Consider the following 26,868-nt stretch of genomic DNA (forward strand, 5'->3'; position numbering starts at 1 on the left):
ATGCCCAAAATAAATGACTGAACTTCACCTTTGTCCCAAGTCTCCCAGTCCCGCATCAGTAGAAGTCTGTCCAAGCGTCCGATGTAGAGGGTTCCAAAAAGGAGGGCTTTCGAAATACGAACAAAGCAGCTCAACATCCCAAGGATGAAGTTGACAAACATCAAGATGTATACAGTGACGTGAAAGACATGTCTAAATAGGAACAGAAAAAAAAAGGTTTGATTTGAAGCTTTTCGTGTTGAAAGGACTAGCGAGATGGTGTCTTCTGCTTCGAAATTTTACCAAAAATACTGCCAATTGAGGAGGATTTTACTACTGTCACGAAAAGAAGCGTTTGTGATGTTAGCGTGTGACCAGTAAACAGTCAATATCATATACAAGCAGTCTCCCAAACACGTAGCTAGGTACTCATTGCGCATAGGTCAGCTTCAGTTTCCAAGCGATAAAATGTTCGTCTTTAGCCGAATTTAAAACCTTTTTCTTCCTCTTTAGATAGATATAAAAAGAGCAAGAACCAATGGTTATGTGACCTGTTGTCCAGGCCAAAAGACGTCTGCCTTCTGCAGCTAAATATAGACTGCTCCTGTTGGTCTGGCGCTCTCTGGAGGAAGACGATTTGCGAGATGTAGACTTGGGCGTAGTAGAAAGCAAAAGTGACAACAAGAGTCAACCTGCATGTGGGAGAAAAAAATCAACATTGAATTTCAGTCTGTCACAATATACATAAAGGCAATGTTCTTGTTACTGACGACAATATAAAGATCGCTTCTACGTACATCCAGTTCTCTAAATTAGGTTCCACTTTTGAAAACCTGGTAATAAGGGACCAGACAACATTTTTCGTTTTCTTCATTTCGACAATATGTGAAATGTTTGGAAATATGGCAAATTTAAGCAAAAACCTAATTTACAAGTTAGACAACTCCCTGTTGATATCCTACAGACTATAATTCACTCCAAAGTGTGTAAACACAATTTTAGCTTGCCTCCTCCTTTTTCTATTATAATATTGGATCCATCCCTGAAACAACTTACCAATATTGTTTTAAGAGAATGAGGACATATTCCTTCGATAAAATGATGATTGACAGGACGACCCACAGCAGAAGCTGCATGACCACAAAACCTGGACAGAAGTAACCAAAAAGTGACAGAAATGGCAGCAGAATGGCTTTGAGAAAAAGGAGGTTTATCTGAAATTTATCAAATAGGACATCTGTTCGAAAGTTTTTTTCAAAAGGGGTTTTTGGAAATTCATTTCATTACACGAGCTACACCCCTTGTAACCCCCCCCCCCAAAAAAAATGAACAACTATGAAGCACCTTGAGACAAATGTATAAAAGCTAACCATCACATTATTATTATTATCAATTTAATCATTTGTTTTTAATTTATGTTTTTAATGATGGGTTTTGCCCTTCTTGCAAGCCTTAAGTTTGGACGACAATGAGTATATGCAGTGTGATAAAAATGCATCCGCAAAGGGCAAAACCCAATATACAAATATATTACATCTCCCCGACGCAAAATCCTTCTTATAAACATTTCATCAAAAGAAGAACTTACCCCACATCGTGAATGCCACATTGTACCCAGAGTATCTTAAACTTGCAACCTGTTACACATGATACGGAACAGATAACAATTCTAAATTAGTGTTAGCGTGTGATTAATTCCAGTTTGTTCACATACTTAATTAACACCACAGGGGATGCACACGGCAATTTGCTGCCTAGTGCCGCAGCACATCGAGCTTTTTTATGCTGGGGGAAGGGGTGGGATTAAGACTTTACTGTATCGGCATCTGAACCGTCTTAAAATTGTCTTAGCCTCCCCCTTTCCATGCTGGATAGGCCTACGCCACTGGCCTAGTGACATGCTGACTGGCAATGTTATTGTGACCAGACTGACAATTTGACTGTAGTGTGCGTGTCGGGGAAAAGGGAGGAGACGGGGATAAAATAAGTTAAGATAAGATAAGTTCCCCCTGCAATTTGCAGAGGGAACTTAATGGCCTCATTTTCTGGAGGGCCACTCAGAAATGTGTTTTTCATTCTTGCTTTCTCCAAATTCTTGGGCACTTGGGACACAAGGGGGGGGGGGGGGCTTTAGTTACGCCACTGGTAGCAACTTATATTTCTGTTCAAAGTGTCTGCACTTTATAAATGATACTCATGCATCTCTCTTCAGAAGAAGAGAATCCCCGCTTCTACCTACCTCGTTCCAAGCATAGTATTTTCACACCATAGTATTTTCACACCATTAGGTTCCAATTTCCTTTTCTTAATATAAATAAATAATCAAGCATTTCAACAAATGGATCCCGTGATAATTCTGATTTTCTGGCTCGATCTACAGCTGTTAAACAATTGTCTTGAGAGAATATAACAGTCACCAATGAATTTGAACTACCGTTATTGATATTTCAGATCTGACTCACCAACGTTGAACTGAAGGGCAGTTTTCCTTCAGGGACAAATGACCGGTCACCCTTCCACAGCATCACAGTGTGTTTCCTGCGATCATAAGATGCAAACATTAGCACAAAAGCATAATCTTGTGATCACCATTAATAAGTGTATAAGCAGGGGTAGTTTAAAAAAAGGAAACGTTTTTTTTTCCAGGTATACCAGTGATGAATACAGCTTTACACTTACCTGTATCGTAGCTGCATATCGATGGTATGGATTACAGTGAAAATAACGGCCACGACACTCGTTATCCAAAAGGTAACTATTTGGGGGGAAATAAGAAATGATTTTGTCAGGGTCTGGGTTCTACAAAGGAAAATAAGTGCACACATAATAATTATCAAGCTGAACCAAGAAATTGACTGGAGTGGGGTGTGAACCTGCGACCTACGGCATTTCGTACTATAGTGCTATATCAACTGATTCAGCACTATGTTTAGCGGTTTCCCAATTTGTCAATTTCTTTGGTCAAAGCCCTAGTCAGACGTCATAAACTTATATGCGCCATTTAAAAAAAAAAGATTTTTAAACAATTGCCTATAGCTGCTGTTTTAACTTGTGGGTGGTATATCAATTCACATATTTCCATGAGCATCACTCACCGAAAAGATGTGATCCTCGAAAACACCCCTCCCACTTCCCCTCCCCACCCTGGCAACGAATAGCTCCCAATACGGTTGGCATTCAACACTTACTTTTCAGTTTGTGCATAACCTCATCAAAACCAGGCCATGCTTTGCGTATTTCAGGCAGAACAGCCAATTCATAGCAGAATCTCAACATGTTTCCAAATACGTCCATCCACAATAACACAATCTGTGAGGAAATGGCAAAAGTTCTTATTTAGTTTGTCTTGAGAACGAATAGAGGTTCATTCTTAAACATCAGGTTAACCAATTCTGAATTTTTCATCGACTAAAATTCAGTATGGCTGGCCAAAAAAACTTGCAACATCTAAACTTACTTGAATGGTCGTCACTACAGTCAGTACAAAGGTGCAGACATTACGACGTGAAAATCTGAAACCTGGCAACAAAAAGGTTTGAAAAAGAGCATTTGGAAATCATGCAGATATAGTATTCGTATAACGTCTCCAAAACACAACACTTTACACCTTTTTAGGATTTCCATGCGAGGCTTAATTAGCAAATAAGGTCCTTTCAAGATCAGAACGAAACAAAATCTGAAGGATTGATACAGTTGTTCAAGATTTTAAACTGAAAGGAAATATTACCTGGCACAGTGCCAACGTACGTCCGAAATAAGCGCACTATGATGTTTCCAGATGTTCTAAGTTAAAGAGGGAGAACAAGATAATACGTTTTCAGATTCTAAGCCTATTTCAAAGTCAATGGTGAATTGTAATAAAAGTCCGTGCATAATACATGCCATACCTGGTTCAAACATTTTGAGAATAACAAAAACTGTAACTGGACAAATAACAGAAACGACTACTGCTCAAAAAGTTATGTTAATGATTTGTTATTTAATTTAGCTCATGAACACTTTAATTTTGCTCAAGTACATCTTACTTTTGTGGTAATGGTGCTGTCAAGAGAAATTTCACGCGATGGTAAAAATGCGTCTTATCGAAGTCCGTCCTAGGAGTATCGCAGTCCGTTTGAAATCCCTTGACAAAAGAAACTGACAATTATTGGTTTTCTTTGATCTAATATCAAAAACAAATTAACGAAGAAGTGGAGTACTCTGATTCAGTTTCTCAGGCTTCCTTTCCTCAAAATATTTTTCCTGAATTTTCATCTCAGTGAGAGCAACTCCACAGATTCTTAAATGATTTGCCAAGTTCATTTCCACATGATAGTACCAATACATTTTACATTTTTTGACAACTAATTGATAATAAAACAATTCCACAACTTTTGATTTTTTTAAAGAGTACCTATTAGATTATACGTTCTGAAAAGCTACCTATATCCAGGTATAAAATATATTAGAAAATGCTTGAACGTTTGCAAATAAGGGAATAAAATGTGTGCCTGGGAGGTGTTAAACGCTATGTTCAAGACTGGTTGGAGTATGGATGATGATAATTACCCGAGCCGAATTTTTTCCTCAAATTTTGAACTATTTTGACGTTTATAGTGGCGCTATTTACATCCCTATTATAGAGGAACCGAAGTGAATACATCACGCGCACAATAATGTGTCAATATATTAGCGTGTGATTCAGAACCAACACATGCACGCGCACGCATGCACTCCATTCGTTTGAACTACACTTCCCGGTTCTAAATGACGTCACACTTTGGTATACAACTCGAAAATAGGCCACATACATATCACCACGGTCAGATTGTGGGACTAAAAAAATGGACCAAACAAAATAAAATTGACAACCTTGGGGGGGGGGGCTCAAGCCTTCGAAGGCCCCCCCCCCCCGGTGCGCCACTGGAATGTGAACCTTCAACTAATAAAACGATAAAAAATACCGGATTTCATAGGAGTCCAAATTTCATGTGACACTGGAAAAGTGTTTAAGACCAGCCAGCCAGTTCTTTATCATCCGTTTAAGACTGGCCACGTGACGGGCTCTTGACCAATGGGAATGGGTAAACTGGATCAGGTATTTATGAATGCAACATAAAAAAGTGTGGACGCAGCGCTATAGTCTAATCATCTTGATGACCTACCAGTTTTATTCCTTTCCTGAATTCTTTCGTCAGACCAACAATGAAGCAAATTATCAAAGCGAGGAAAACTGTTGCTCCAGATCCAAATAAGGCAAGTACCTGTGGATACAATGACAGAGACAAGGAGTAGGAAACGAAGTACATTCAGCTAGGAAAAATTAAACATAAAAAGGAAGGAAATGAAAAGTCCAGTCAAGTTTTTTAATGCCTGTGCCTGTAATTAAACAAAATGGCTTTTTGTCAAAAGATAATTGGACAATAAAGATCAGATGAAAAAGAGAAACAACTATGTTTATGTTAGGGATTTTACCTGAACCGGGAAGCTCTCATATTATGAAGTAAAATTATATCACCGGTCCACAATTGAGTTCTTTAAAGATATGACCTTTTAGACCAACGATCAAAATTCTAGCTGTCATAACCTCATTTCACTACACTGGAGTCTATTCTGTGCTGTGTAATCAATTTCTAACCTTACTATTTAAATGCCATTGTTTAAATATCGTGAAAACTCCTCAAACATTGTAGAAGATAAACAAAGCATAAAACTGTTACCCCCAAGACTGTAAAGAACTTATCCGTTGGGGAGAGGTTGTCGTACTGTCCTAGATTGAGTGATGTCGCTATAATGCTACCAATGTAGAAAACAAACCTGCGAAAGAACAAAACATTTCCTCTGTCTTAAACCTTAGCCGCATAAGGGGCCCGGTGGTGTTGAGGGGGGGGGGGGTAGTGGGGGAGTTAGTGGTTGGGGTTTAGGGATCCCCCTTCCCTTCTCATTTTCTGATAACTTGGTCACATAATATTTGTTTGCCGAGCTTTTAGGAATATCTGGATCAAATTGTCTTTTGGTATTTTGACAACATGTACATGTTCAAACAATGTTCACATTTCCGATGAGGGTAATAAAACAATCAGGAAGTCGATCTAAACCACAAATGAAAGCATTATGGGGGTGGACCATAATGATTTGTTCACTTGTTGAACCAGATTGTTGCTTTGTTTAATTTTATGATTAGTTCTTTTAGATATTACCAAAATGTTTAGGATAAGGCCCTTCAACGACTACTATATGATGGAATATTTGTGATTTTTACCAAGCGATGGAGTACAGCAAACCGAAGATGTTTCCCAGTAGTTTCCATTGGGTCTGTAGGCACAGCAGGATCGGGTAGAACACGAGGCTTATGACAAGAGCATTGATTAAAATGGCGAAGAACGTGACTGTCCCTGTATCACACAAAATGAAATACATGTATGAGAATCATTAAAAAATCAGGTTAGACATATGGGGTAGGCAATGGCAGTGGAACGTTTCTAAAGTTGGAGGGTCACAGTACATGTACATGTACGTCTCTGTAGAAGGGTATCCATTAATGGGTTGGCAAAGGAAGATGATTTCAAAGATTGTTGGGGGCTGTTGGGTGGGGTGCAAATCATCTGCCTATACTTGGGGAACAGGAATTAAGTTGGGACAATTCAGAATCATCAGGGGTGGATCTATCTGGCACACCCCAGCTAAGGGGATCTATAGGGGGCATGCCGCCAGAAAACATGCTAAAATCTATGATGCTGTCTCCTGCATTCTAATGCAATTTGAAAATAAATTTGGGAACTTAAGCATTCAAAGCATTTATTATTTTTGGCCCCATTATACTAGTATTATAACAAAGGGGGGGGGGTGTTGAAGCCTTCACCACTGTCAGATTCACCGCAATTATATCAGTAAAAGGCTTCGAAACAACGGATCTTTTCCCCTATTTATGAAAACCTCAAAATAATTGTATACCGAGGTATATTCGAAAATTGAATTTCATTTATTACCTCGTAACATGGGGTCAGTGTGAGCAATGGCAGTGGCTGATATTAGGAATGAGAAATTTCCATCTGTTTGAATGAGCATAGTCGACATGCTGCCGAAGGCAAACGCGAAGGCCCATCGGTTGTTGTAGCTGTCCACCAGGTTGACTGGACTATTGGGGAAAAAAGAAAGGAATTGAGCGTAAAAACTATATAGGTGACTAAAGAAGGAGAAGGGGGCAGGGATGAATCCTCCCCCCCCCCCCCACTGACCAGCTGCTTTGCAAAAATATACATCAGATATGTACATCAAATTCGAACCAGCCAACCGATCCCGTTAGCTCGGTGGTCGAGTGGTAAGACATCTGCACTAGAAAGCAGGAGGTCGTGGGTTCGAGTCACACCCAAGTGATTTTTTCCAACTTTAATTCGGGAGTTAATACACTGAGTATACAGTGTTTAAACGTCGGTGAAGGGCAAAACCTAATTTGATCATTCGACGAGTTCATACTCACAAGGCCACACCCGGTCGCCCATGGCAACAAGTTGGCCACAAATTCACTCGTTTCTCAAGGAAACAGAACAAAATCAAAATGGCGCACTGTGGAATAAACAAAGTAAATGATGCTTTGTCAAAATAATTCAAATGATAACTTTTTCATCCAAAAATTAGGCCACGTGCAGTATCAAATGATCGAAAGGAGCAATGCTCATAGCGATTTTTGGCAAGGTATGCACATCTAGAGATGGAAAATGTGGGATATCTTTGCAGTGCGAGCGGTGGCAGTGTTTTGGGTGTTATCACTTTGAATTTTTTCCTTCAAAATGGCCGCCAATTTGCTTGTTACCGGCTTAATTATATGTGGTAACAAGCACGTTTTGTCCACCATTTTTTTGGTAAAGTTATAGCACCCAAAATGCTGCCACCGGTGCAATGCCATCACATTAATTTCCAATTAAGGGGTGCATACCTTGCAAAAAATCACAATGAGCATTATTCCCCTCATTTTGATACCGACCAAATCCCCAAAATTGTATCAAAATTGTAAACAAGCATGGGGAGAGCATCTTTACAAATTCAAAACTTCAGTTACACAGACAAAATAATCACTCACAGCAGGTATGAGGCTCCATGTCATCCATGTTGTGGTGTCAGGGTAGTTGCCGAGATTAGTTGTGTTTGACGTGGATGTGTTGTCATACTCGGTATTTCTGAAACATGTCACAAAAAAGGAGACATTAAATTCAACCTAAAGAATCAGTTCTCTGTCACAGCCTTCAACAAAAATAAAAGGAAAGGACGTAGAGCACCAAAGTGTACAACCTCTGTTTTTTTATTTTTTTTTTTACTGAATATGTTTCACATTATTCTTTCCCATAAAAGTTTTCACCTGTGAATTAAACCTTCTTCCCTTAAAGACTGGATGCAAAATGATACTTTGTATTTTTCTTTGGGTTATCCTTCCATCCCAGGATACAATGTGCTAAAGTGTAAACAAACAAAAAAGAACAAGCAACCCAACCAACCAACAATCAAACTAAAACTTGGATTAATTTTTGTCCACCCACAGCTAGGCAACAGTATCACACATGGATAAACCTCAAAGAAACACAAATTTATGCAAAATATCAGTCGACCAAAAACCAACTTCCAGGTTCAAACTTACACTGTTGAAAGTTGCTCATCCATGATGTCCAGGAAAGGTCAAAATTGGTTCTTACAATCAAAAGCTGGAGGAAGAACCCACTGGTCTGCAGTCTGCTACGCTGAATTATTTGTGAACACTAGGCTGATCATAAAAAATGCACAACCTGTTCTGCGATGGTGATACACCCCGAACAGAGTCCTGTTCTGATCATAATTATCGAACAAAGTCCTTTTCTGATTATTATTAAATATCAAGATACATTATTTTTTTTTTACTCCCTGTGCGTATTGGTAAACAAACACAAATTTTGCAGTCAATTGGACGTGTCAGAGTCGGTGGTGCAGTTCTATCAAAGTGAGGGAATTTATTGTGAGTCAAGTGGTGGATCCAGGGGATGTCGAAAGGGGTTGGTGAAGGGTCGAGGTGCAGGGTATTTCAAGAGGTTCGATGAAGTTTTGAAGGTACATGACAGATACTAATGGTTTTATTAGGTAACCAATTGTTGCACGGGTCCGCTCATAGGTCCGACGCCTCATAAGTCCGACAAAATCGTATCCCCTCACCAAATAAAGGCCCATAAGTCCGACGCCTCATAGGTCCGACGCCTCATAAGTCCGACGCCTCATAGCTCCGACGCCTTGTAAGTCCGACAAATTAAACGCCTCGTTTTTTCCGTTGTCGGACTTATGAGGCGTCGGACCTATGAGGCGGAATAAATAAATGTTATGCCTCATACATGTAGGTCCGACGCTTCTTAAGTCCGAAATTTCGGACTTATGAGGCGTCGGACCTATGAGGCGTCGGACTTATGATACGGCCCCGCGTGTTGCAGAAGACACGATATTTCAGGTAAGGCATTTTTGCACCAGCAAATACGTGTATTTATTGATCTCGCTGAAGGCGGTGGTTTAAACCACTTCCCATAAATTTGTATTTGGAGTCCAGGCAATAATACTTTAATGTTTATTTGATTAGAATGGGTATAATATGCACTGATAAATGTTTAACTCTTTCACAATAATGTAATAACATCTCTAAATTTGCCTCAAACTAATGCATAATCCATGCATCATTATGTACAGTGAAATGTCGATAAGTCAAACTCTGATAAATCAAAACAACTCTTAAGTCAAACAAAGAATCCATTCCCTTCAGTAGTATAACAATGATATACAACCCTGCTTAACTCAAAACTCTGCTTAAGTCAAATTTTGAACCTATTCCCTTGAGGTTTGACTTATCAAGATTTCACTGTGTTTTACATAATTATTATTGGGGTGGCATGGGTGGCTTGTGCGTAAAGCGCTCGCCTCTCACCAAGGTGACCACGGTTCGAATCCTGGCCGTGGATCGCATGTGAGTAGAGTTGTGCGTTGGTTCTCTCCTGTGCCACGAGGGTTTTTCTCCGGGCCCTCCGGTTTTCCTCCCTCCAGAAAAATCAAACAATTTCGATCTCAGGCTGTGCTCCGTGGTCATGATATATGGGTCGATGTGGCCGGCAGCCATAGGCGCCTTCACGTGCCAGCGGCCCGACCACAATGTAGCCGCGTCCTTGGCAATTCAGCATGCCAGCTGCGAGTAAGGATGATTAGCCTCCCAAATTATTATAGGATAATGACAAGTTACGGTTAGAACGTAATCAAAAAGTCCATGTACTATACTCAAAAACACCAATCTACTCCTTAGCTCTCACTGCAAATCATGCGTTGCTATAATGACAATAATAATTTATCTTGTCTATAAAGTCATTGCTCTTCATCATTCTTCTTTTCTATAAAGTCATTGTTCTTCCATTGAACCAGGCGAACATCTTAATGTTAAGTAAACCATTGTATAATATTGGGAACCTTTCATTTTATGATTCTCAAACAAACATAAAGAGCCCCTGTCCAATTAACTTCATATTTGTCTAATAATTATACAAGTTATGCAAAAAGCAGCCGAACCAAAGAAATCAGGCATGACACTTACGTGTACGATGAAGATTGTTCATCCATGGCTTCCCAACAAAATTACGCAAAGCTTGTTGTGACGATGAAATGCTGAAATAATGAAGTTCAAACCACTGCTGTTTTCCACATCGGATTATATGTGAACGCAGGCTTCTTGTCAAAATATACACAGCCAATTGCACACAATTTAAATGATCAAAGTCCTGAACCAATCATAATACAAATCTACGTTTTTATTTTTTTGTATTCACGTAGACAGAAAAATAAACAAACGTGTGCAGTCAAGTGTATTTGGCTAGCTCAAAAAGCAAAGTACACAGTTATTAGCAATTTTAAAGGGGAGAGTATCATGTTACAGAAATATTAATCATATCACAGGATTAGGTAAGTACTGAGAAACTTATACATTTTTAAGTGACAACAGTTATCATAAAAATAATTCAGAATTCATCAATTGATTTTCGGGTTTTTTTATTGCATTCTGGCATGGACTTTCAGTGAGCTTCATTTCCCTCCAAATTTTCTCTCCTCACCTCGGCTCACAAGTTTGCAATAGACCTTTATCATGCTGCCACCATTTCAGTCATGTTACCTGTACCCAATAACAGTACGGAATGATAATGTTTTTGTGCAAAAAGGAACCAGACTATTTGTCCTGTCAGCCTCGCTTTGGTTACATAGATTTGAATGGGAAAAAGTCAAATGGCTGCACCATGGTAAAGGTCTATAGGATTACCCTTAAACAACGTCCATGAATAAGCCTTTTCGGAGTTCCAACTGCGCGCATTCGTAACCTGTGACAACGCACATTATTTGTCTCAAATGCCCTTTGACAGTACCCACAATGCACAAACAGCCTTTTTGTAAAGTCAGTGGCGCGATGATGTCAAAGGCCATTTGAGACAAATAATGCGCGTTGTCACAGGTTACGAATGCGCAGTTTGAATCTGAAAAGGCTTATGGGCTACATCTGGCATGATGTAGGCCGTGTGCATGAAAAACGTTACAGTGAATAACCATTCTGATATCAATTGAATATAATATTGTGCACTCTGGACCAGCTTTACTGGGCTTGCCTTGCCTTGTGTAGTACAAAGAATGTCCCACTGAAACGGCATTCATCAAAATTATAGCCAGTTTATTATTATTATTATACACATACAAGCAGTAAGAGAAAAAAACACGACACACTTTATGGCTTACTACAGTTAACACCTGGGTTATGCATGTTTTGGATGAATTCAGGCCTGCAGTGCCCAGCTACCATTACATGATATGATGTCCCTGTTTTAAGTACGAGAAATTATGCTTTTATTTTACAGCAGTGTGTTGTCCATTCATAAAGGCGCCTTTCACAAATATGGACAAGAAAAGGCAAGCAGCACTCTAATAGATAAAGCTCCATCACACACTGTACTTCTTACACCGGAAAATTCATTAAGTACTAATACATTTTTAAGTAGGTGCGTCTACCGCTAATTAATAATACAACTAATTGCAAGAAATTTCTCATTACGTGTATACAGCTGAACTGATATACTTTTCTTCACTTATCAAACTTGCTTTGATCAGTTATTACGGCCTATGTTGCCACAAAAATCAAACTTAAACATGACATTAATATATATAACCATTATTTACTCCTACATATATTTCAAAAGAATATATTGGAACCTTATGCCTAAATAATTCAAAGTGCAAATTTTTTTTAATTCGGAAAGAATCTTTAGTCTTTAACATAATCCTTACCCTAAAAAAGCTTGTTCTTAAACATATTATTTTCAAAGACAATAACCAAGTTAAGTACATTCCAGAGCATATTGATCACCCGGCTCTTTTTAGAACTAAACAAACCCATTAAAATATTACTTGTCACATGATGTAACCGCAAACTTACTCTCATTGTTCTTCAAATATTCATCGGTATTTTTGAATTAAAACAAAATGTGTCTTTCTCACAACTTTCATCTTTTCTTCATTAAGTTTCATCTTCAACATCAACATTTTATTTCCATAAAACAAGAGCTTTACTTCAGTATTATTAATTTGTCTACCAAACAATTAACAAGTCTCGTTTTGGTATGTTGATTAATCGAATAGCTTTTCCTGCAAATCCGAAGCAGCCATCTTCCAACCAACGCAATCCATTCATGCGTGAGCCTCACCGGCAACGTAACGATCTGTTAGAAGAAAGATCAGTTGAGCATTAGGGGTACACACCTGTAAATCGATCCGCCAAGCTCATGAATAAAAGTTATACCCTCAAAATATTCTATATTAGAGAGTTCTGAGCGCCGTAAAATTGGGGAATCGAAGAGATATGGTAGTGAACCTCTAGCCCGGACTTGGGGCTTCCAATTCTGAGCATTTTGGATGCTATTGGGCTCGAAAGTGGCGCTATTTTGCCATGTTGTGGAGGGATCGTTTTTCAAGATGGCTACTTTTCCGCTTTGGGGAAAATAGGTGTCGTCTTCTTTGCGTGAAAATATCTCGAAAAGTCAATGGTCAACCCACCATAAATTGAAAAGAAAATGAAAGATGACACATTGATCATCATTTTTCTGTGCAGCTTGAATACCTGTGAGAGTTTTGAGTATTTTTAAAAGAATTTTGAAGTACGGGCATTTAGCACTAGTGTCTATGGGAGTTTATTTGCAGGTATGCACCCTATAAAGAATCACAAAGATGGCCGTTTCGCGCATGCGCTGTGCCGCGGCAGTGGTCTTTTCAGTGGGCGGAACCTACGGGGAGGGGGAAAAAGTGTTTTAAAGGTATCAACAAGGGTTTTTTTGCCGTAACGGATGCTTCCAAATCATTAGGGAGCAGTAGGCTATCACCCGATTACAACAATTGATACTTGAAAAGGGGGGGGGGGGGCATTTTGAGCTTAAAAGTAGCTGGAACTCAATTTATTGTCGCTGGGGGCGCTCTACAGCTTAGCAGGGGCAAAACAATCACTATTTTCGGGCTTAATATCTACCTCGGATAATATTTTTCTTTCATTTTTTTTTTCAAAATATTGACTTTGGAGATATTCTGCTTGTCCTGAATGTGATTTTGTGTTAAAATTTAAAAGTTGCCTGCTATTATAGGGTACACACCTGTAAATCGATCCGCCAAGCTCATGAATAAAAGTTATACCCTCAAAATATTCTATATTAGAGAGTTCTGAGCGCCGTAAAATTGGGGAATTGAAGAGATATGGTAGTGAACCTCTAGCCCGGACTTGGGGCTTCCAATTCTGAGCATTTTGGATGCTATTGGGCTCGAAAGTGGCGCTATTTTGCCATGTTGTGGAGGGATCGTTTTTCAAGATGGCTACTTTTCCGCTTTGGGGAAAATAGGTGTCGTCTTCTTTGCGTGAAAATATCTCGAAAAGTCAATGGTCAACCCACCATAAATTGAAAAGAAAATGAAAGATGACACATTGATCATCATTTTTCTGTGCAGCTTGAATACCTGTGAGAGTTTTGAGTATTTTTAAAAGAATTTTGAAGTACGGGCATTTAGCACTAGTGTCTATGGGAGTTTATTTGCAGGTATGCACCCTATAGTGACTTTGGACGATGCGACATGTGACATCATTAATTTTGTCCAGCGCAGAGGAGCTTAAGAATAAATTGTCCAGTGCACAGTCTCGAAATGTCACATGCTGCTATTTCAAAGGAAACAGTCGTAGTTGTCAATTTAGTGGTAAACTGTCTTAATTCCCAGAAAGAGTAGAATATATTAAAAGTGAACCAATTATGGTTGTGGTTTTGTGATGTTTTATGACTTACCTCTCTTCACGATATCATCACTGATAGAAGAAACGGTTCTTGTTTGTTTGAGTGCCGCTTTCCGTTCGACCACCAGATTTGGGTTGCGTGTCAGGGTCAATGCCACCAGCCACTTATTGCGCACGCGCCGTGATAACTGACCGCTAGAGGGCTCTCCAGGAGAGTAGCATCTACCATTGGTTGTTTCTGGCACATCGTATCCATTCTCTATCTCTGTAACAAGAAGTCAGGTTACATTAGTCTTTAATTCAGTGGAATAAGTGAGTTCCACCTGGTAAACATGATTGAGGATGCAAATTCTCTTTGAGCAGTTCATAGGTTTCCCAAACATAAATGTCAAGAATTAAATTTGTCAAAAGCCTGTTCTCGCAAAAATAAGGTGTAAATCGTTATTCAAAATGTTTGCCTCCCAAACTGTTCATGCTATATGAATGCCTGAAAAATTATTGTAGGAACTGCAATATTAAAAAATAACGTTTTCTAGTGTTAGGAAATGTTCAACAAATTGTGACCTAGTCTTCTTGCAACGTTTTACATCAATCGTAATGTCCAACAACTATGAAACATTTCTTCATCTCGCTTTTTTATTTCTTGATTGCAGTCACGTGCTAAAAACAACAGTCAGCCTGAAGAGTTGCGGAGCTTGACTCACGTGCATTGACAATAGACACCAACTCGTTGGTTGTGTATTTCTGCGATGAAGCTTGGTCAGTCTTCACGGTCTCCTGAAGGAAATGACAGAAGGTGGCGAGGACTGGGTGGGTGTGGGCAACCTCCAGCTGAAGGAAGCCGACGTAGGCCGTGTAACCTGCCAACAGATGCAATCGAAACATCATCAATCAAGGGGCCCATTCATCCGCATCAAATCAAAAGTCCATCACAAGTCGATTACACATAAGGTAAGTTATGAGGGTTGAACGACAGTTGAGAAGTTGTCTTTTGAAAGGTCAGTGATTTGACTTGAGACTCGACTAGAGACTTGACTTTTCAGAACCACACATCTTCCCAAAATAGATTTCCACATGGTGTTATCGCAAACCTTGACTAGTTCATACCACCAGTCCACCACCATGCAAAGTTTCAAATCTTGACTAAATCTTTGCTTACAACGATCACACAATACTATAAATCTCAGTCTGCATGCGCTGAAGTGTTTATGGGTCAAAACCGTGAAATACTAGACACAATTGTGTTTTGCTAACCAGAAATCTCGTAAAGACACAATTTGCACGTATTTTTGGAATATGCCCAAAATAAATGACTGAACTTCACCTTTGTCCCAAGTCTCCCAGTCTCGCATCAGCAGAAGTCTGTCCAAGCGTCCGATGTAGAGGGTTCCAAAAAGAAGGGCTTTCGAAATACGAACAAAGCAGCTCAACATCCCAAGGATGAAGTTGACAAACATCAAGATGTATACAGTGACGTGAAAGACATGTCTAAATATAGCAACAGAAAAAAAGGTTTTACTTGAAGCATTTCGTGTTGAAAGGACTAGCGAGATGGTGTCTTCTGCTTCGAAATTTTACAAAAAATACTGCCAATTGAGGAGGATTTTACTACTGTCATGAAAAGAAGAGTTTGTGATGTTAGCGTGTGACCAGTAAACAGTCAATATCATATACATGCAGTCTCCCAAACATGTAGCCATGGGCGTCGCGAGGGGGGGGGCAAGGGGGGCACTTGCCCCCCCCCCCCCCCCCTGGAAAAGCCCCCCCCCCCCCCAAAAAAAAAAATAAGAAAAAAAAAAAAGAAAAAAAAAAAAAAGAGGCGCGAAGACAAAGTGGTGTAAATTTAATGAGTTGGGGGGGGGGGGGGGCGAAATGTCCCTGCCCCCCTCTAAAACTTATAAATCGAGAAAGTGTTGAGAAATACAAGCATTTTTTGGCAAAACTTTTTTGCCCCCCTCTAGAAAAAATCCTGGCGATGCCCATGCATGTAGCTAGGTACTCATTGCGCATAGGTCAGCTTCAGATTCCAAGCGATAAAATGTTCCTCTTTAACCGAATTTAAAACCTTTTTCTTCCTCTTTAGATAAATATAAAAAAGAGCAGAGCAAGAACCAATGATTATGTGACCTGTTGTCCAGACCAAAAGACGTCTGCCTTCTGCAGCTAAATATAGACTGCTCCTGTTGGTCTGGCGCCCTCTGGAGGAAGACGATTTGCGAGATGTAGACTTGGGCGTAGTAGAAAGCAAAAGTGACAACAAGAGTCAACCTGCATGTGAAAGAAAAATCAATATAGAATTTCAGTCTGTGACAATATATAGGCAATGTTATTGTTACTGAGGTTAATATAAAGATCGCCTCTATACGTACATCCAGTTTCTTTAAATTAGGTTCCACTTTTGAAAACCCGGTAATAAGGGACCAGACAACATTTTTCGTTTTCTTCATTTCGACAATATGTGAAATGTTTGAAAATACGGCAAATTTGAGCAAAAACCTACTTTACAATCTAGACAACTCCCTGTTAATATCCTACAGACTATAATTCACTCCAAAGTGTGTAAACACAATATTGGATCCATCCCTGAAACAACTTACCAATATTGTTTAAGGAGAATGAGAGCAAAATCCTTAAATAAAATGATGATTGACAGGACGACCCACAGCAGAAGCTGCATGACCACAAAACCTGGACAGAAGTAACCAAAAAGTGACAGAAATGAAAACAAGAAAGATAAATTGCAGCGTGGAGCACAGTGGCAGCAGAATGGCTTTGAGAAAAAGGAGGAATATCTGAAATTGATCAAATAGGACATCTGTTCGAAAGTTTTTTTCAAAAGGGGTTTTTGGAAATTCATTTCATTGCACGAGCTACACCCCTTGTAACCAACCTCCCACCCCACCCCCCAAAAAATGAACAACTATGAAGCACCTTGAGACAAATGTATAAAAGCTAACCATCACATTATTATCATTATCAATTTAATCATTTATTTTTTTATTTATGTTTTTAATGATGGGTTTTGCCCTTCTCGCAAGCCTTAAGTTTGGACGACAGTGAGTATATGCAGTGTGATAAAAATGCATCCGCAAAGGAAAAAACCCAATATACAAATATATTACATCTCCCCGACGCAAAATCCTTCTTTTAAACATTTCATAAAAAGAAGAACTTACCCCACATCGTGAATGCCACATTGTACCCAGAGTATCTTAAACTTGCAACCTGTTACACATGATACGGAACAGAAAACAATTCTAAATTAGTGTTAGCGTGTGATTAATTCCAGTTTGTTCACATACTTAATTAACACCACAGGGGATGCACACGGCAATTTGCTGCCCAGTGCCGCAGCACATCGAGCTTTTTATGCTGGGGGAAGGGGTGGGATTAAGACTTTACTGTATCGGCATCTGAACCGTCTTAAAATCGTCTTAGCCTCCCCCTTTCCATGCTGGATAGGCCTACGCCACTGGCCTAGTGACATGCTGACTGGCAATGTTATTGTGACCAGACTGACAATTTGACTGTATGTGCGTGTCGGGGAAAAGGGAGGAGACGGGGATAAAATAAGTTAAGATAAGATAAGTTCCCCCTGCAATTTGCAGAGGGAACTTAATGGCCTCATTTTCTGGAGGGCCACTCAGAAATGTGTTTTTCATTCTTGCTTTCTCCAAATTCTTGGGCACTTGGGACACAAGGGGGGGGGGGGCTTTAGTTACGCCACTGGTAGCAACTTATATTTCTGTTCAAAGTGTCTGCACTTTATAAATGATACTCATGCATCTCTCTTCAGAAGAAGAGAATCCCCGCTTCTACCTACCTCGTTCCAAGCATAGTATTTTCACACCACGAGGTTCCAATTTCCTTTTCTTAATATAAATAAATAATCAAGCATTTCAACAAATGGATACCGTGATAATTCTGATTTTCTGGCTCGATCTACAGCTGTTAAACAATTGTCTTGAGAGAATATAACGGGCACCAATGAATTTGAACTACCGTTATTGATATTTCAGATCTGACTCACCAACGTTGTACTGAAAGGCAGTTTTCCTTCAGGGACAAATGACCGGTCACCCTTCCACAGCATCACAGTGTGTTTCCTGCGATCATAAGATGCAAACATTAGCACAAAAGCATAATCTTGTGATCACCATTAATAAGTGTATAAGCAGGGGTAGTTTAAAAAAAGGAAACGTTTTTTCCCCAGGTATACCAGTGATGAATACAGCTTTACACTTACCTGTATCGTAGCTGCATATCGATGGTATGGATTACAGTGAAAATGACGGCCACGACACTCGTTATCCAAACGGTAACTAGTTTGGGGGAAATTAGAAATGATTTTGTCAGGGTCTGGGTTCTACACAAAGGATAATAAGTGCACACAATCATAATAATTATCAAGCTGAACCAAGAAATTGACTGGAGTGGGGTGTGGACCTGCGACCTACGGCATGCCGTACTATAGTGCTATATCAACTGATTCAGCACTATGTTTAGCGGTTTCCCAATTTGTCAATTTCTTTGGTCAAACCCCCTTGTCAGAGGTCATAAACGTATATGCGCCATTTAAAAAAGAAGAAGATTTTTAAACAATTGCCTTAGCTGCTGTTTTAACTTGTGGGTGGTATATCAATTTATCAGTGATTCATAAACATATTTCATGAGCATCACTCACCGAAAAGATGTGATCCTCGAAAACACCCCTCCCACTTCCCCTCCCCACCCTGGCAACGAATAGCTCCCAATACGGTTGGCATTCAACACTTACTTTCCCTTTTGTCCACAACCTCATTAAAACCGGGCCATGCTTTGCGTATTTCAGGCAGAACAGCCACTTTATCACAGAATTTCAACTGGCGTCCAAATAAGTCCAGCCACATTAACACAATCTGTGAGGAAATAACAAAAGTTCTTATTTAGTTTGTCTTGAGAACGAATAGAGGTTCACTCTTAAAACATCAGGTTAACAAATTCTGAAGTATTCATCCACTAAAATTCAGTATGGCTGGCCCAAAAAAACTTGCAACATCCAAACTTACTTGAATGGTCGTCACTACAGTCAGTACAAAGGTGCAGACATTACGACGTGAAAATCTGAAACCTGGCAACAAAAAGGTTTGAAAAAGAGCATTTGGAAATCATGCGGATATAGTATTCGTATAACGTCTCCAAAACACAACACTTTGTTTCGATTTTAAAGTAAACTTTACACCTTTTTAGGATTTCCATGCGAGGCTTAATTAGCAAAATAAGGTCCTTTCAAGATCTGAACAAAACAAAATCTGGAGGATTGATACAGTTGTTCAAGATTTTAAACTGAAAGGAAATATTACCTGGCACAGTGCCAACGTACGTCCGAAATAAGCGCGCTATGATGTTTCCAGATGTTCTACGTTAAAGAGGGAGAACAAGATAATACGTTTTCAGATTCTAAGCCTATTTCAAAGTCAATGGTGAATTGTAATAAAAGTCCGTGCATAATACATGCCATATCTGGTCCAAACATTTTGAGAATAACCAAAACTGTAACTGGACAAATAATAGAAATGACTACTGCTCAAAAAGTTATTTTAATGATTTGTTATTTAATTTAGCTAATGAACACTTTACTAATTTTGCTCAAGTACATCTTACTTTTGTGGTAATGGTGGTGTCAAGAGAAATTTCACGCGATGGTAAAAATGCGTCTTATCGAAGTCCGTCCTAGGAGTATCGCGGTCCGTTTGAAATCCCTTGAAAAAAGAAACCGACAATTATTGGTTTTCTTTGATCTAATATCAAAAACAAATTAACGAAGAAGTGGAGTACTCTGATTCAGTTTCTCAGGCTTCCTTTCCTCAAAATATTTTTCCTGAATTTTCATCTCAGTGAGAGCAATTCTCAACTCCACAGATTCTTAAATGATTTGGCAAGTTCATTTCCACATGATATACCAATACATTTTACATTTTTTGACAACTAATTGATAATAAAACAATTCCACAACTTTTGATTTTTTTAAAGAGTACCTATTAGATTATACGTTCTGAAAAGCTACCTATATCCAGGTATGAAATATATTAGAAAATGCTTGAACGTTTGCAAATAAGGGAATAAAATGTGTGCCTGGGAGGTGTTAAACGCTATGTTCCAGACTGGTTGGAGTATGGATGATGATAATTACCCGAGCCGATTTTTTTTCCTCAAATTTTTGAAATATTTTGACGTTTCAGTATAGTGGCGCTATTTACACCCCTATTATAGAGTACCGAAGTGAATACATCACGCGCACAATAATGTGTAAAAAATATTAGCACGTGATTCAGCCCTTGAACCAACACATGCACGCATGCACTCCATTCGTTTGAACTACACTTCCCGGTTCTAAATGACGTCACACTTCGGTACACAACTCGAAAATAGGCCACATACATATCACCACGGTCAGATTGTGGGACTAAAAAAAAATTGACCAAACAAAATAAAATTGACAACCTCGGGGGGGGGGGGGGCTCAAGCCCCCGAAGGGCCCCCCCCCCCCGGTGCACCACTGGAATGTGAACCTTCAACCAATAAAACGATAAAAGATATCGGATTTCATAGGAGTCCAAATGTCATGTCACACTGGAAAAGTGTTTAAGACCAGCCAGCCAGTTCTTTATCATCCGTTTAAGACTGGCCACGTGACGGGCTCTTGACCAATGGGAATGGGTAAACAGGATCAGGTATTTATGAATGCAACATAAAAAAGTGTGGACGCAGCGCTATAGTCTAATCTTCTAAATGACCTACCAGTTTTATTCCTTTCCTGAATTCTTTCGTCAGACCAACTAGGAAGCAAATCATCAAAGCGAGGAAAAATGTTGCTCCACCTCCAAATAAGGCAAGTTTCTGTGGATACAATGACAGAGACAAGGAGTAGGAAAAGCTGGAACATTCAGCTAGGAAAAATTAAACATAAAAAGTAAGGAAATGAAAAGTCCAGTCAAGTTTGTTCATGCCTGTGCCTGTAATTAAACAAATTGGCGCTGAGACATGTCACAAAAATTATGTCAAAAGATAATTGGACAATAAAGATCAGATGAAAAAGAGAAACAACTATGTTTGTGTTAGGGATTTTTACCTGAACCGGGAAGTAAAATTATATCACCGGTCCACAATTGAGTTCTTTAAAGATATGACCTTTTAGACCAACGATCAAAATTCTAGCTGTCATAACCTCATTTCACTACACTGGAGTCTATTCTGTGCTGTGTAATCAATTTCTAACCTTACTATTTAAATGCCATTGTTTAAATATCGTGAAAACTCCTCAAACATTGTAGAAGATAAACAAAGCATAAAACTGTTACCGCCAAGACTGTAAGGAATTTTTCCTTTGGGCAGCGGTTGTCGTCCTGTCCAACATCGAGTGATTTCACTATAATGCTACCGATGTAGAAAACGAACCTGCGAAAGAACAAAACATTTCCTCTGTCTTAAACCTTAGCCGCATAAGGGGCCCGGTGGTGGTGTGTGTGTGTGTGTGGGGGGGGGGGGGGGGGGGGGGGGGGGTAGTGGGGGAGTTAGTGGTTGGGGTTTAGGGATCCCCCTCCCCTTCTCATTTTCTGATAACTTGGTCACATAATATTTGTTTGCTGAGCTTTTAGGAATATCTGGATCAAATTGTCTTTTGGTGTTTTGACAACATGTGCATGTTCAAACAATGCTCACATTGCCGATCAGGGTAATAAAACAATCTTAACCGTGCAAAGGCCGTCGATCTAAACCACAAATGAAAGCATTATGGGGGTACACCATAATGCTTTGTTTAATCGTTGAACCAGTCTGTTGCTTTGTAAAAAGTTATAAATAGTTCTTTTAGATATTACCAAAATGTTGAGGATAGGACCCTTCAACGACTACTATATGATGGAATATTTGTGATTTTTACCAAATGATGGAGTACAGCAAACCAAAGATGTTTCCCAGTAGTTTCCATTGGGTCTGTAAGCACAGCAGGATCGGGTAGAACACGAGGCTTATGACAAGAGCATTGATTAAAATGGCGAAGAACGTGACTGTCCCTGTATCACACAAAATGAAATACATGTATAAGAATCATTAAAAAATCAGGTTAGACATAAGGGGTAGGCAATGGCAGTGGAACGTTTCTAAAGTTGAAGGGTCACAGTGCATATGTATGTCTCTTTGGAAGGGTATCCATGGGCGGGCAAAGGAAAATGATTTCAAAGATTGTTGGGGGCTGTGGGGTGGGGTACAAATCCCCTGCCTACTTGGGTAAAGAACTTAATTTGGGACAATTCAGATCAGGGGCGGATCTAGATCAACCACTGTCAGATTCACTGCAATTATATCAGTAAAAGGCCTCGAAACGATGGCTCTTTTTCTTCATTGTAAGAGATGAGGGGGGGGGGGTAGCGTATGAAAACCTCAAAATGAATGAGGTATATTTGCAAATGGAATTTCATTTATTACCTCGTAACATGATGTTAGTGTGATCAATGTCATTGGCTGTGAATGGGAAAATTCCATCTGCTTGAATGAGCATAGTCGACATGCTGCCGAAGGCAAACGCAAAGGCCCAACGGTTGTTGTAGCTGTCCACCAGGTTGACTGGACTATTGGGGGAAAAAGAAAGAAATTGAGCGTAAAAACTGTATAGGTGACTAAAGGAGGAGAAGGGGGCAGGGATGACCCCCCCCCCCCCCCCCCACTGACCAGTTGCTTTGCAAAAATATACATCAGATATGTACATCAGATTCGAACCAGCCAACCGATCCCGTTAGCTCGGTGGTCGAGTGGTAAGACTAGAAAGCAGGAGGTCGTGGGTTCGAATCCCACCCGAGTGATTTTTTCCAACTTTCACTCGGGAGGTAACACACTGAGTATACAGTGTTTAAACGTCAGTGAAGGGCAAAACCTAATTTGATCTTTAGATCATTCGACGAGTTCATACTCACAAGGCCACGCCTGGTCGCCCATGGCAACAAGTTGGCCACAAATTCACTCGTTTCTCAAGGAAACAGAACAAAATCAAAATGGCGCACTGTGGAATAAACAAAGTAAATGATGCTTTGTCAATAATTCAAATGATAACTTTTTAATCCAAAAATTAGGTCACCGATGATCGAAAGCAGCAACGCTCATAGCGATTTTTGGCAAGGAATGCACATCTAGAGATGAAAAATGTGTGATAGCTTTGCAGTGCGAGCGGTGGCAGTGTTTTGGGTGTTATCACTTTGAATTTTTTCCTTCAAAATGGCCGCCAATATGTTTGTTACCGGCTTAATTATATGTGGTAACAAGCACATTTGTCCACCATTTTTTTTTTTTTAAATGATAGCACCCAAAATGCTGCCACCGGTGCAATGCCATCACATTAATTTCCAATTAAGGGGTGCATACCATGCAAAAAATCACAATGAGCATTATTCCCCTCATTTTGATACCGACCAAACCCCCAAAATTGTACCAAAATTGTGAACAAGCATGGGGAGAGCATCTTCACAAATTCAAAACTTCAGTTACACAGACAAAATGATCACTCACAGCAGGTATGAGGCTCCATGTCTTCCATGCTGTTTCGTCAAAGTAGTTGCTGAGATCAGTTGTGTTTGACGTGGATGTGTTGTCATACTCATTATTTCTGAAACATTTCACAAACAAAGAGACATTAAAATTCAGTCTCAAGAATCAATTCTTTGTCACAGCCTTCAACTAAAATAAAAGGAAAGGACGTAGAGTACCAAAGTGTACAACCTCTGTTTTTTTTTATTTTTTGTACTGAATGTGTTTCAAATTATTCTTTCCCATGAAAGTTTTACCTGTGAATTAAACCTTCTTCCCTTAAAGACCGGATGCAAAATGATACTTTGTATTTTTCTTTGGGTTATCCCTCCATCCCAGGATACAATGTGCTAAAGTGTAAACAGACAAAAAAGAACAAGCAACCCAACCAACCAACAATCAAACTAAAACTTCCATTAATTCTTGGCCACACACAGCCAGGCAACAGTGTCTCACAAGGATAAACCTAACAAAAACACACATTTATGCAAAGTTTCAGTCGACCAAAAAACTTCCTTCCAGGTTCAAACTTACACTGTTGAAGGTTGCTCATCCATGATGTCCAGCGAAAGGCCAAAATTGTTTCTTACAATCCAAAGCTGATTTGAGGAAGCACCCACTGGTCTGCAGTCTGCTACGATGAATTATTTGTGAACACGAGGCTGATCATAGATAATGCACAACCTGTTCTGCGATGGTGTGCCGCGTACACCCCGAACAGAGTCCTATTCTGATCATCATTATCGAACAAAGTCCTTTTCTGATTATTATTAAATATCAAGATACATTTTTTTTTACTCCCTGTGCGTACTGGTAAACAAACACAAATTTTGCAGTCAATTGTACGTGTCAGAGTCGGTGGTGCAGTTCTATCGAAGTGAGGGAATTTATTGTGAGGGATTTTATTGTGAGTCAAGTGGTGGATCCAGGATGTGGTGAAGGGTTGAGGTGCAGGGTATTTCAAGAGGTTCGATGAAGTTTTGAAGTAACATGACAGATACTAATGGTTTTTATTAGGTAACGCATTGTTGCAGGGGTCCGCTCATAAGTCCAACGCCTCATAGGTTCGACGCCTCATTAGTCCGACAAAATCGTATCCCCTAACCAAAATTTAATAAAGGCCCATAAGTCTGACGCCTCGGCGACGCCTCATAAGTCCAAAGCCTCATAGCTCCGACGTCTTGTAAGTCCGTCAAATTAAACGCCTCGTTTTTTCCGTTGTCGGACTTATGAGGCGTCGGACCTCTATGAGGCGGAATAAATAAATGTTATGGCTCATAAGTCCGACGCCTCATAAGTCCGAAATTTCGGACTTATGAGGCGTCGGACCTATGAGGCGTCGGACTTATGATACGGCCCCGTGTTGCCGAAGAGACGATATTTCAGGTAAGGCATTTTTGCACCAGCAAATACGTGTATTTATTGATCTCGCTGAAGGGGGTGGTTTCAACCACTTCCCATATTTTGTATTTGGAGTCCAGGCAATAATACTTTAATGTTTAGTTTATTAGAACGGGTATAATATGCACCGATAAATGTTTTTAACTCTTTCACAATAATGTAATAACATCTCTAAATTTGCCTCAAACTAATGCATAATCCATGCATCATTATGTACAGTGAAATGTCGATAAGTCAAACTCTGATAACTCGAAACAACTGTTAAGTCAAACAAAAAATCCATTGCCTTCAGTAGTATAACAATGATATACAACCCTGCTTAACTCAAAACTCTGCTTCAGTCAAATTTTGAACCTGTTCCCTTGAGGTCTGACTTATCAAGATTTCACTGTGTTTTACATAACTATTATAGGATAATGACAAGTTACGGTTAGAGCTTAATCAAAAAAGTCCATGTACTATACTCAAAAACACCCTGCCTCTTACTATACTCCACGTATACTCTCCCAAACCGCCTCAGTACTATGTTGTTTATGGATTATTAAGGTAATGCAATGTAATACAATGTAACAGTACAACAATGTAGAATACTTCAACAACTAAAAGTTTAATTTTCTTGCATATTCATCACACCAAAGGGTAGGAGTTTCAGAAGAGGAAGGTCTGCTTGTCCAGTTAAGGAAGAGGAAGCTGTCTATGTATGGACATTGGAAGCCCCGATCAGATAGCCTAGTTCAGATGACAGTAGAAGGAGAAGTAGAAGGGAAGGCCAGGCCAGGACGTAGGAAAACAGGATGGATCGATAACATCAGGAAGTGGACGGATGGAGGAATGGCCGTGGCAAGAGCAAAGGTACACAAGAGAATGCCGACGGTTCTATGAGGACTATGGCAAAACAGCAGCAGCAGCATTCATCACACTTAATCTACTCCTTAGCTCTCACTGCAAATCATGCGTTGCTATATATGATATAAAACTACAAGAATAACATACCACAGCGATAGTTAAATACCACACAAATATGAAATTCAGATCTAAATGTTTCTACTCCAAAAAAAGTGTTCCTGAAAACACATAGGCTGCTTTGCAAAATTACAGGCATAAACAATAAGCTATTAAAAAATATAAGCTTCTAAAATGCTTTAGCCAAATCCAGGCTGCCAAACGCGCCTAAAATGTAAACAACAAAAGAAATACTGTTTCATTACACACAATCCTTCAATGTATACTACTCTAACCTGCTTCAAATCCACTGATGTCCCTGCACACTTTTTTTACAGTGGGAATAATATCCATTTTATGTACCAATGAAGATGTCTTTGTTTTTACTGTTTTGTGTTTAGTTTCTCCCAAAACAGCCCAACAGGGACAACAAGCAGCACAGGAAAACCCATTAATTATTATACAAATAACGAATGTTTATGAGTGCAATGGTAAGAATAATTCCACGAGGTGACAGATGGAATGTTCTAATCCACAAGGCGAATATACAACGCCTAAATACATCCTTGTCGTCTGATTGGTCACAGACAGCGTGATCGTGCAATGGAACTTCTATTTACTGTGAAAAAAGAATACTTTTGCAGCCGCGCCGTGCGTTGGGACGATCAATTCAATGACATGTGATCAACGACCCACCAATGAGATGACGGGGATTT

The 26,868-nt window shown here is 39.5% G+C and overlaps 1 protein-coding gene and 1 pseudogene across 1 annotated transcript; both read right to left on the reverse strand.

The window, feature by feature from the left end:
* Positions 1-24: 24 nt before the first annotated feature.
* Positions 25-8,613, reverse strand: LOC119739115 (annotated as a pseudogene).
* Positions 8,614-14,439: 5,826 nt separating this feature from the next.
* LOC119739116 (stimulated by retinoic acid gene 6 protein-like) lies at positions 14,440-24,366 on the reverse strand (the record flags this gene model as incomplete). Its single annotated transcript, XM_038213945.1, has 16 exons — positions 24,344-24,366; positions 23,792-23,888; positions 23,203-23,288; positions 22,718-22,860; positions 22,173-22,305; positions 21,592-21,688; positions 21,032-21,130; positions 19,029-19,149; positions 18,498-18,573; positions 18,282-18,357; positions 17,428-17,476; positions 16,849-16,939; positions 16,379-16,519; positions 15,576-15,739; positions 14,956-15,111; positions 14,440-14,516 (listed from the first exon to the last, which is right to left on the reverse strand). Coding segments are annotated over exons 1-16 (1,629 nt in total), but the record flags the coding sequence as incomplete, so codon positions are not given.
* Between the last annotated feature and the right edge of the window lie 2,502 nt (positions 24,367-26,868).

This window comes from Patiria miniata, unplaced genomic scaffold (genome assembly GCF_015706575.1).
Source record: "Patiria miniata isolate m_02_andy unplaced genomic scaffold, ASM1570657v1 HiC_scaffold_30, whole genome shotgun sequence".
NCBI classification, from domain to species: Eukaryota; Metazoa; Echinodermata; class Asteroidea; order Valvatida; family Asterinidae; genus Patiria; species Patiria miniata.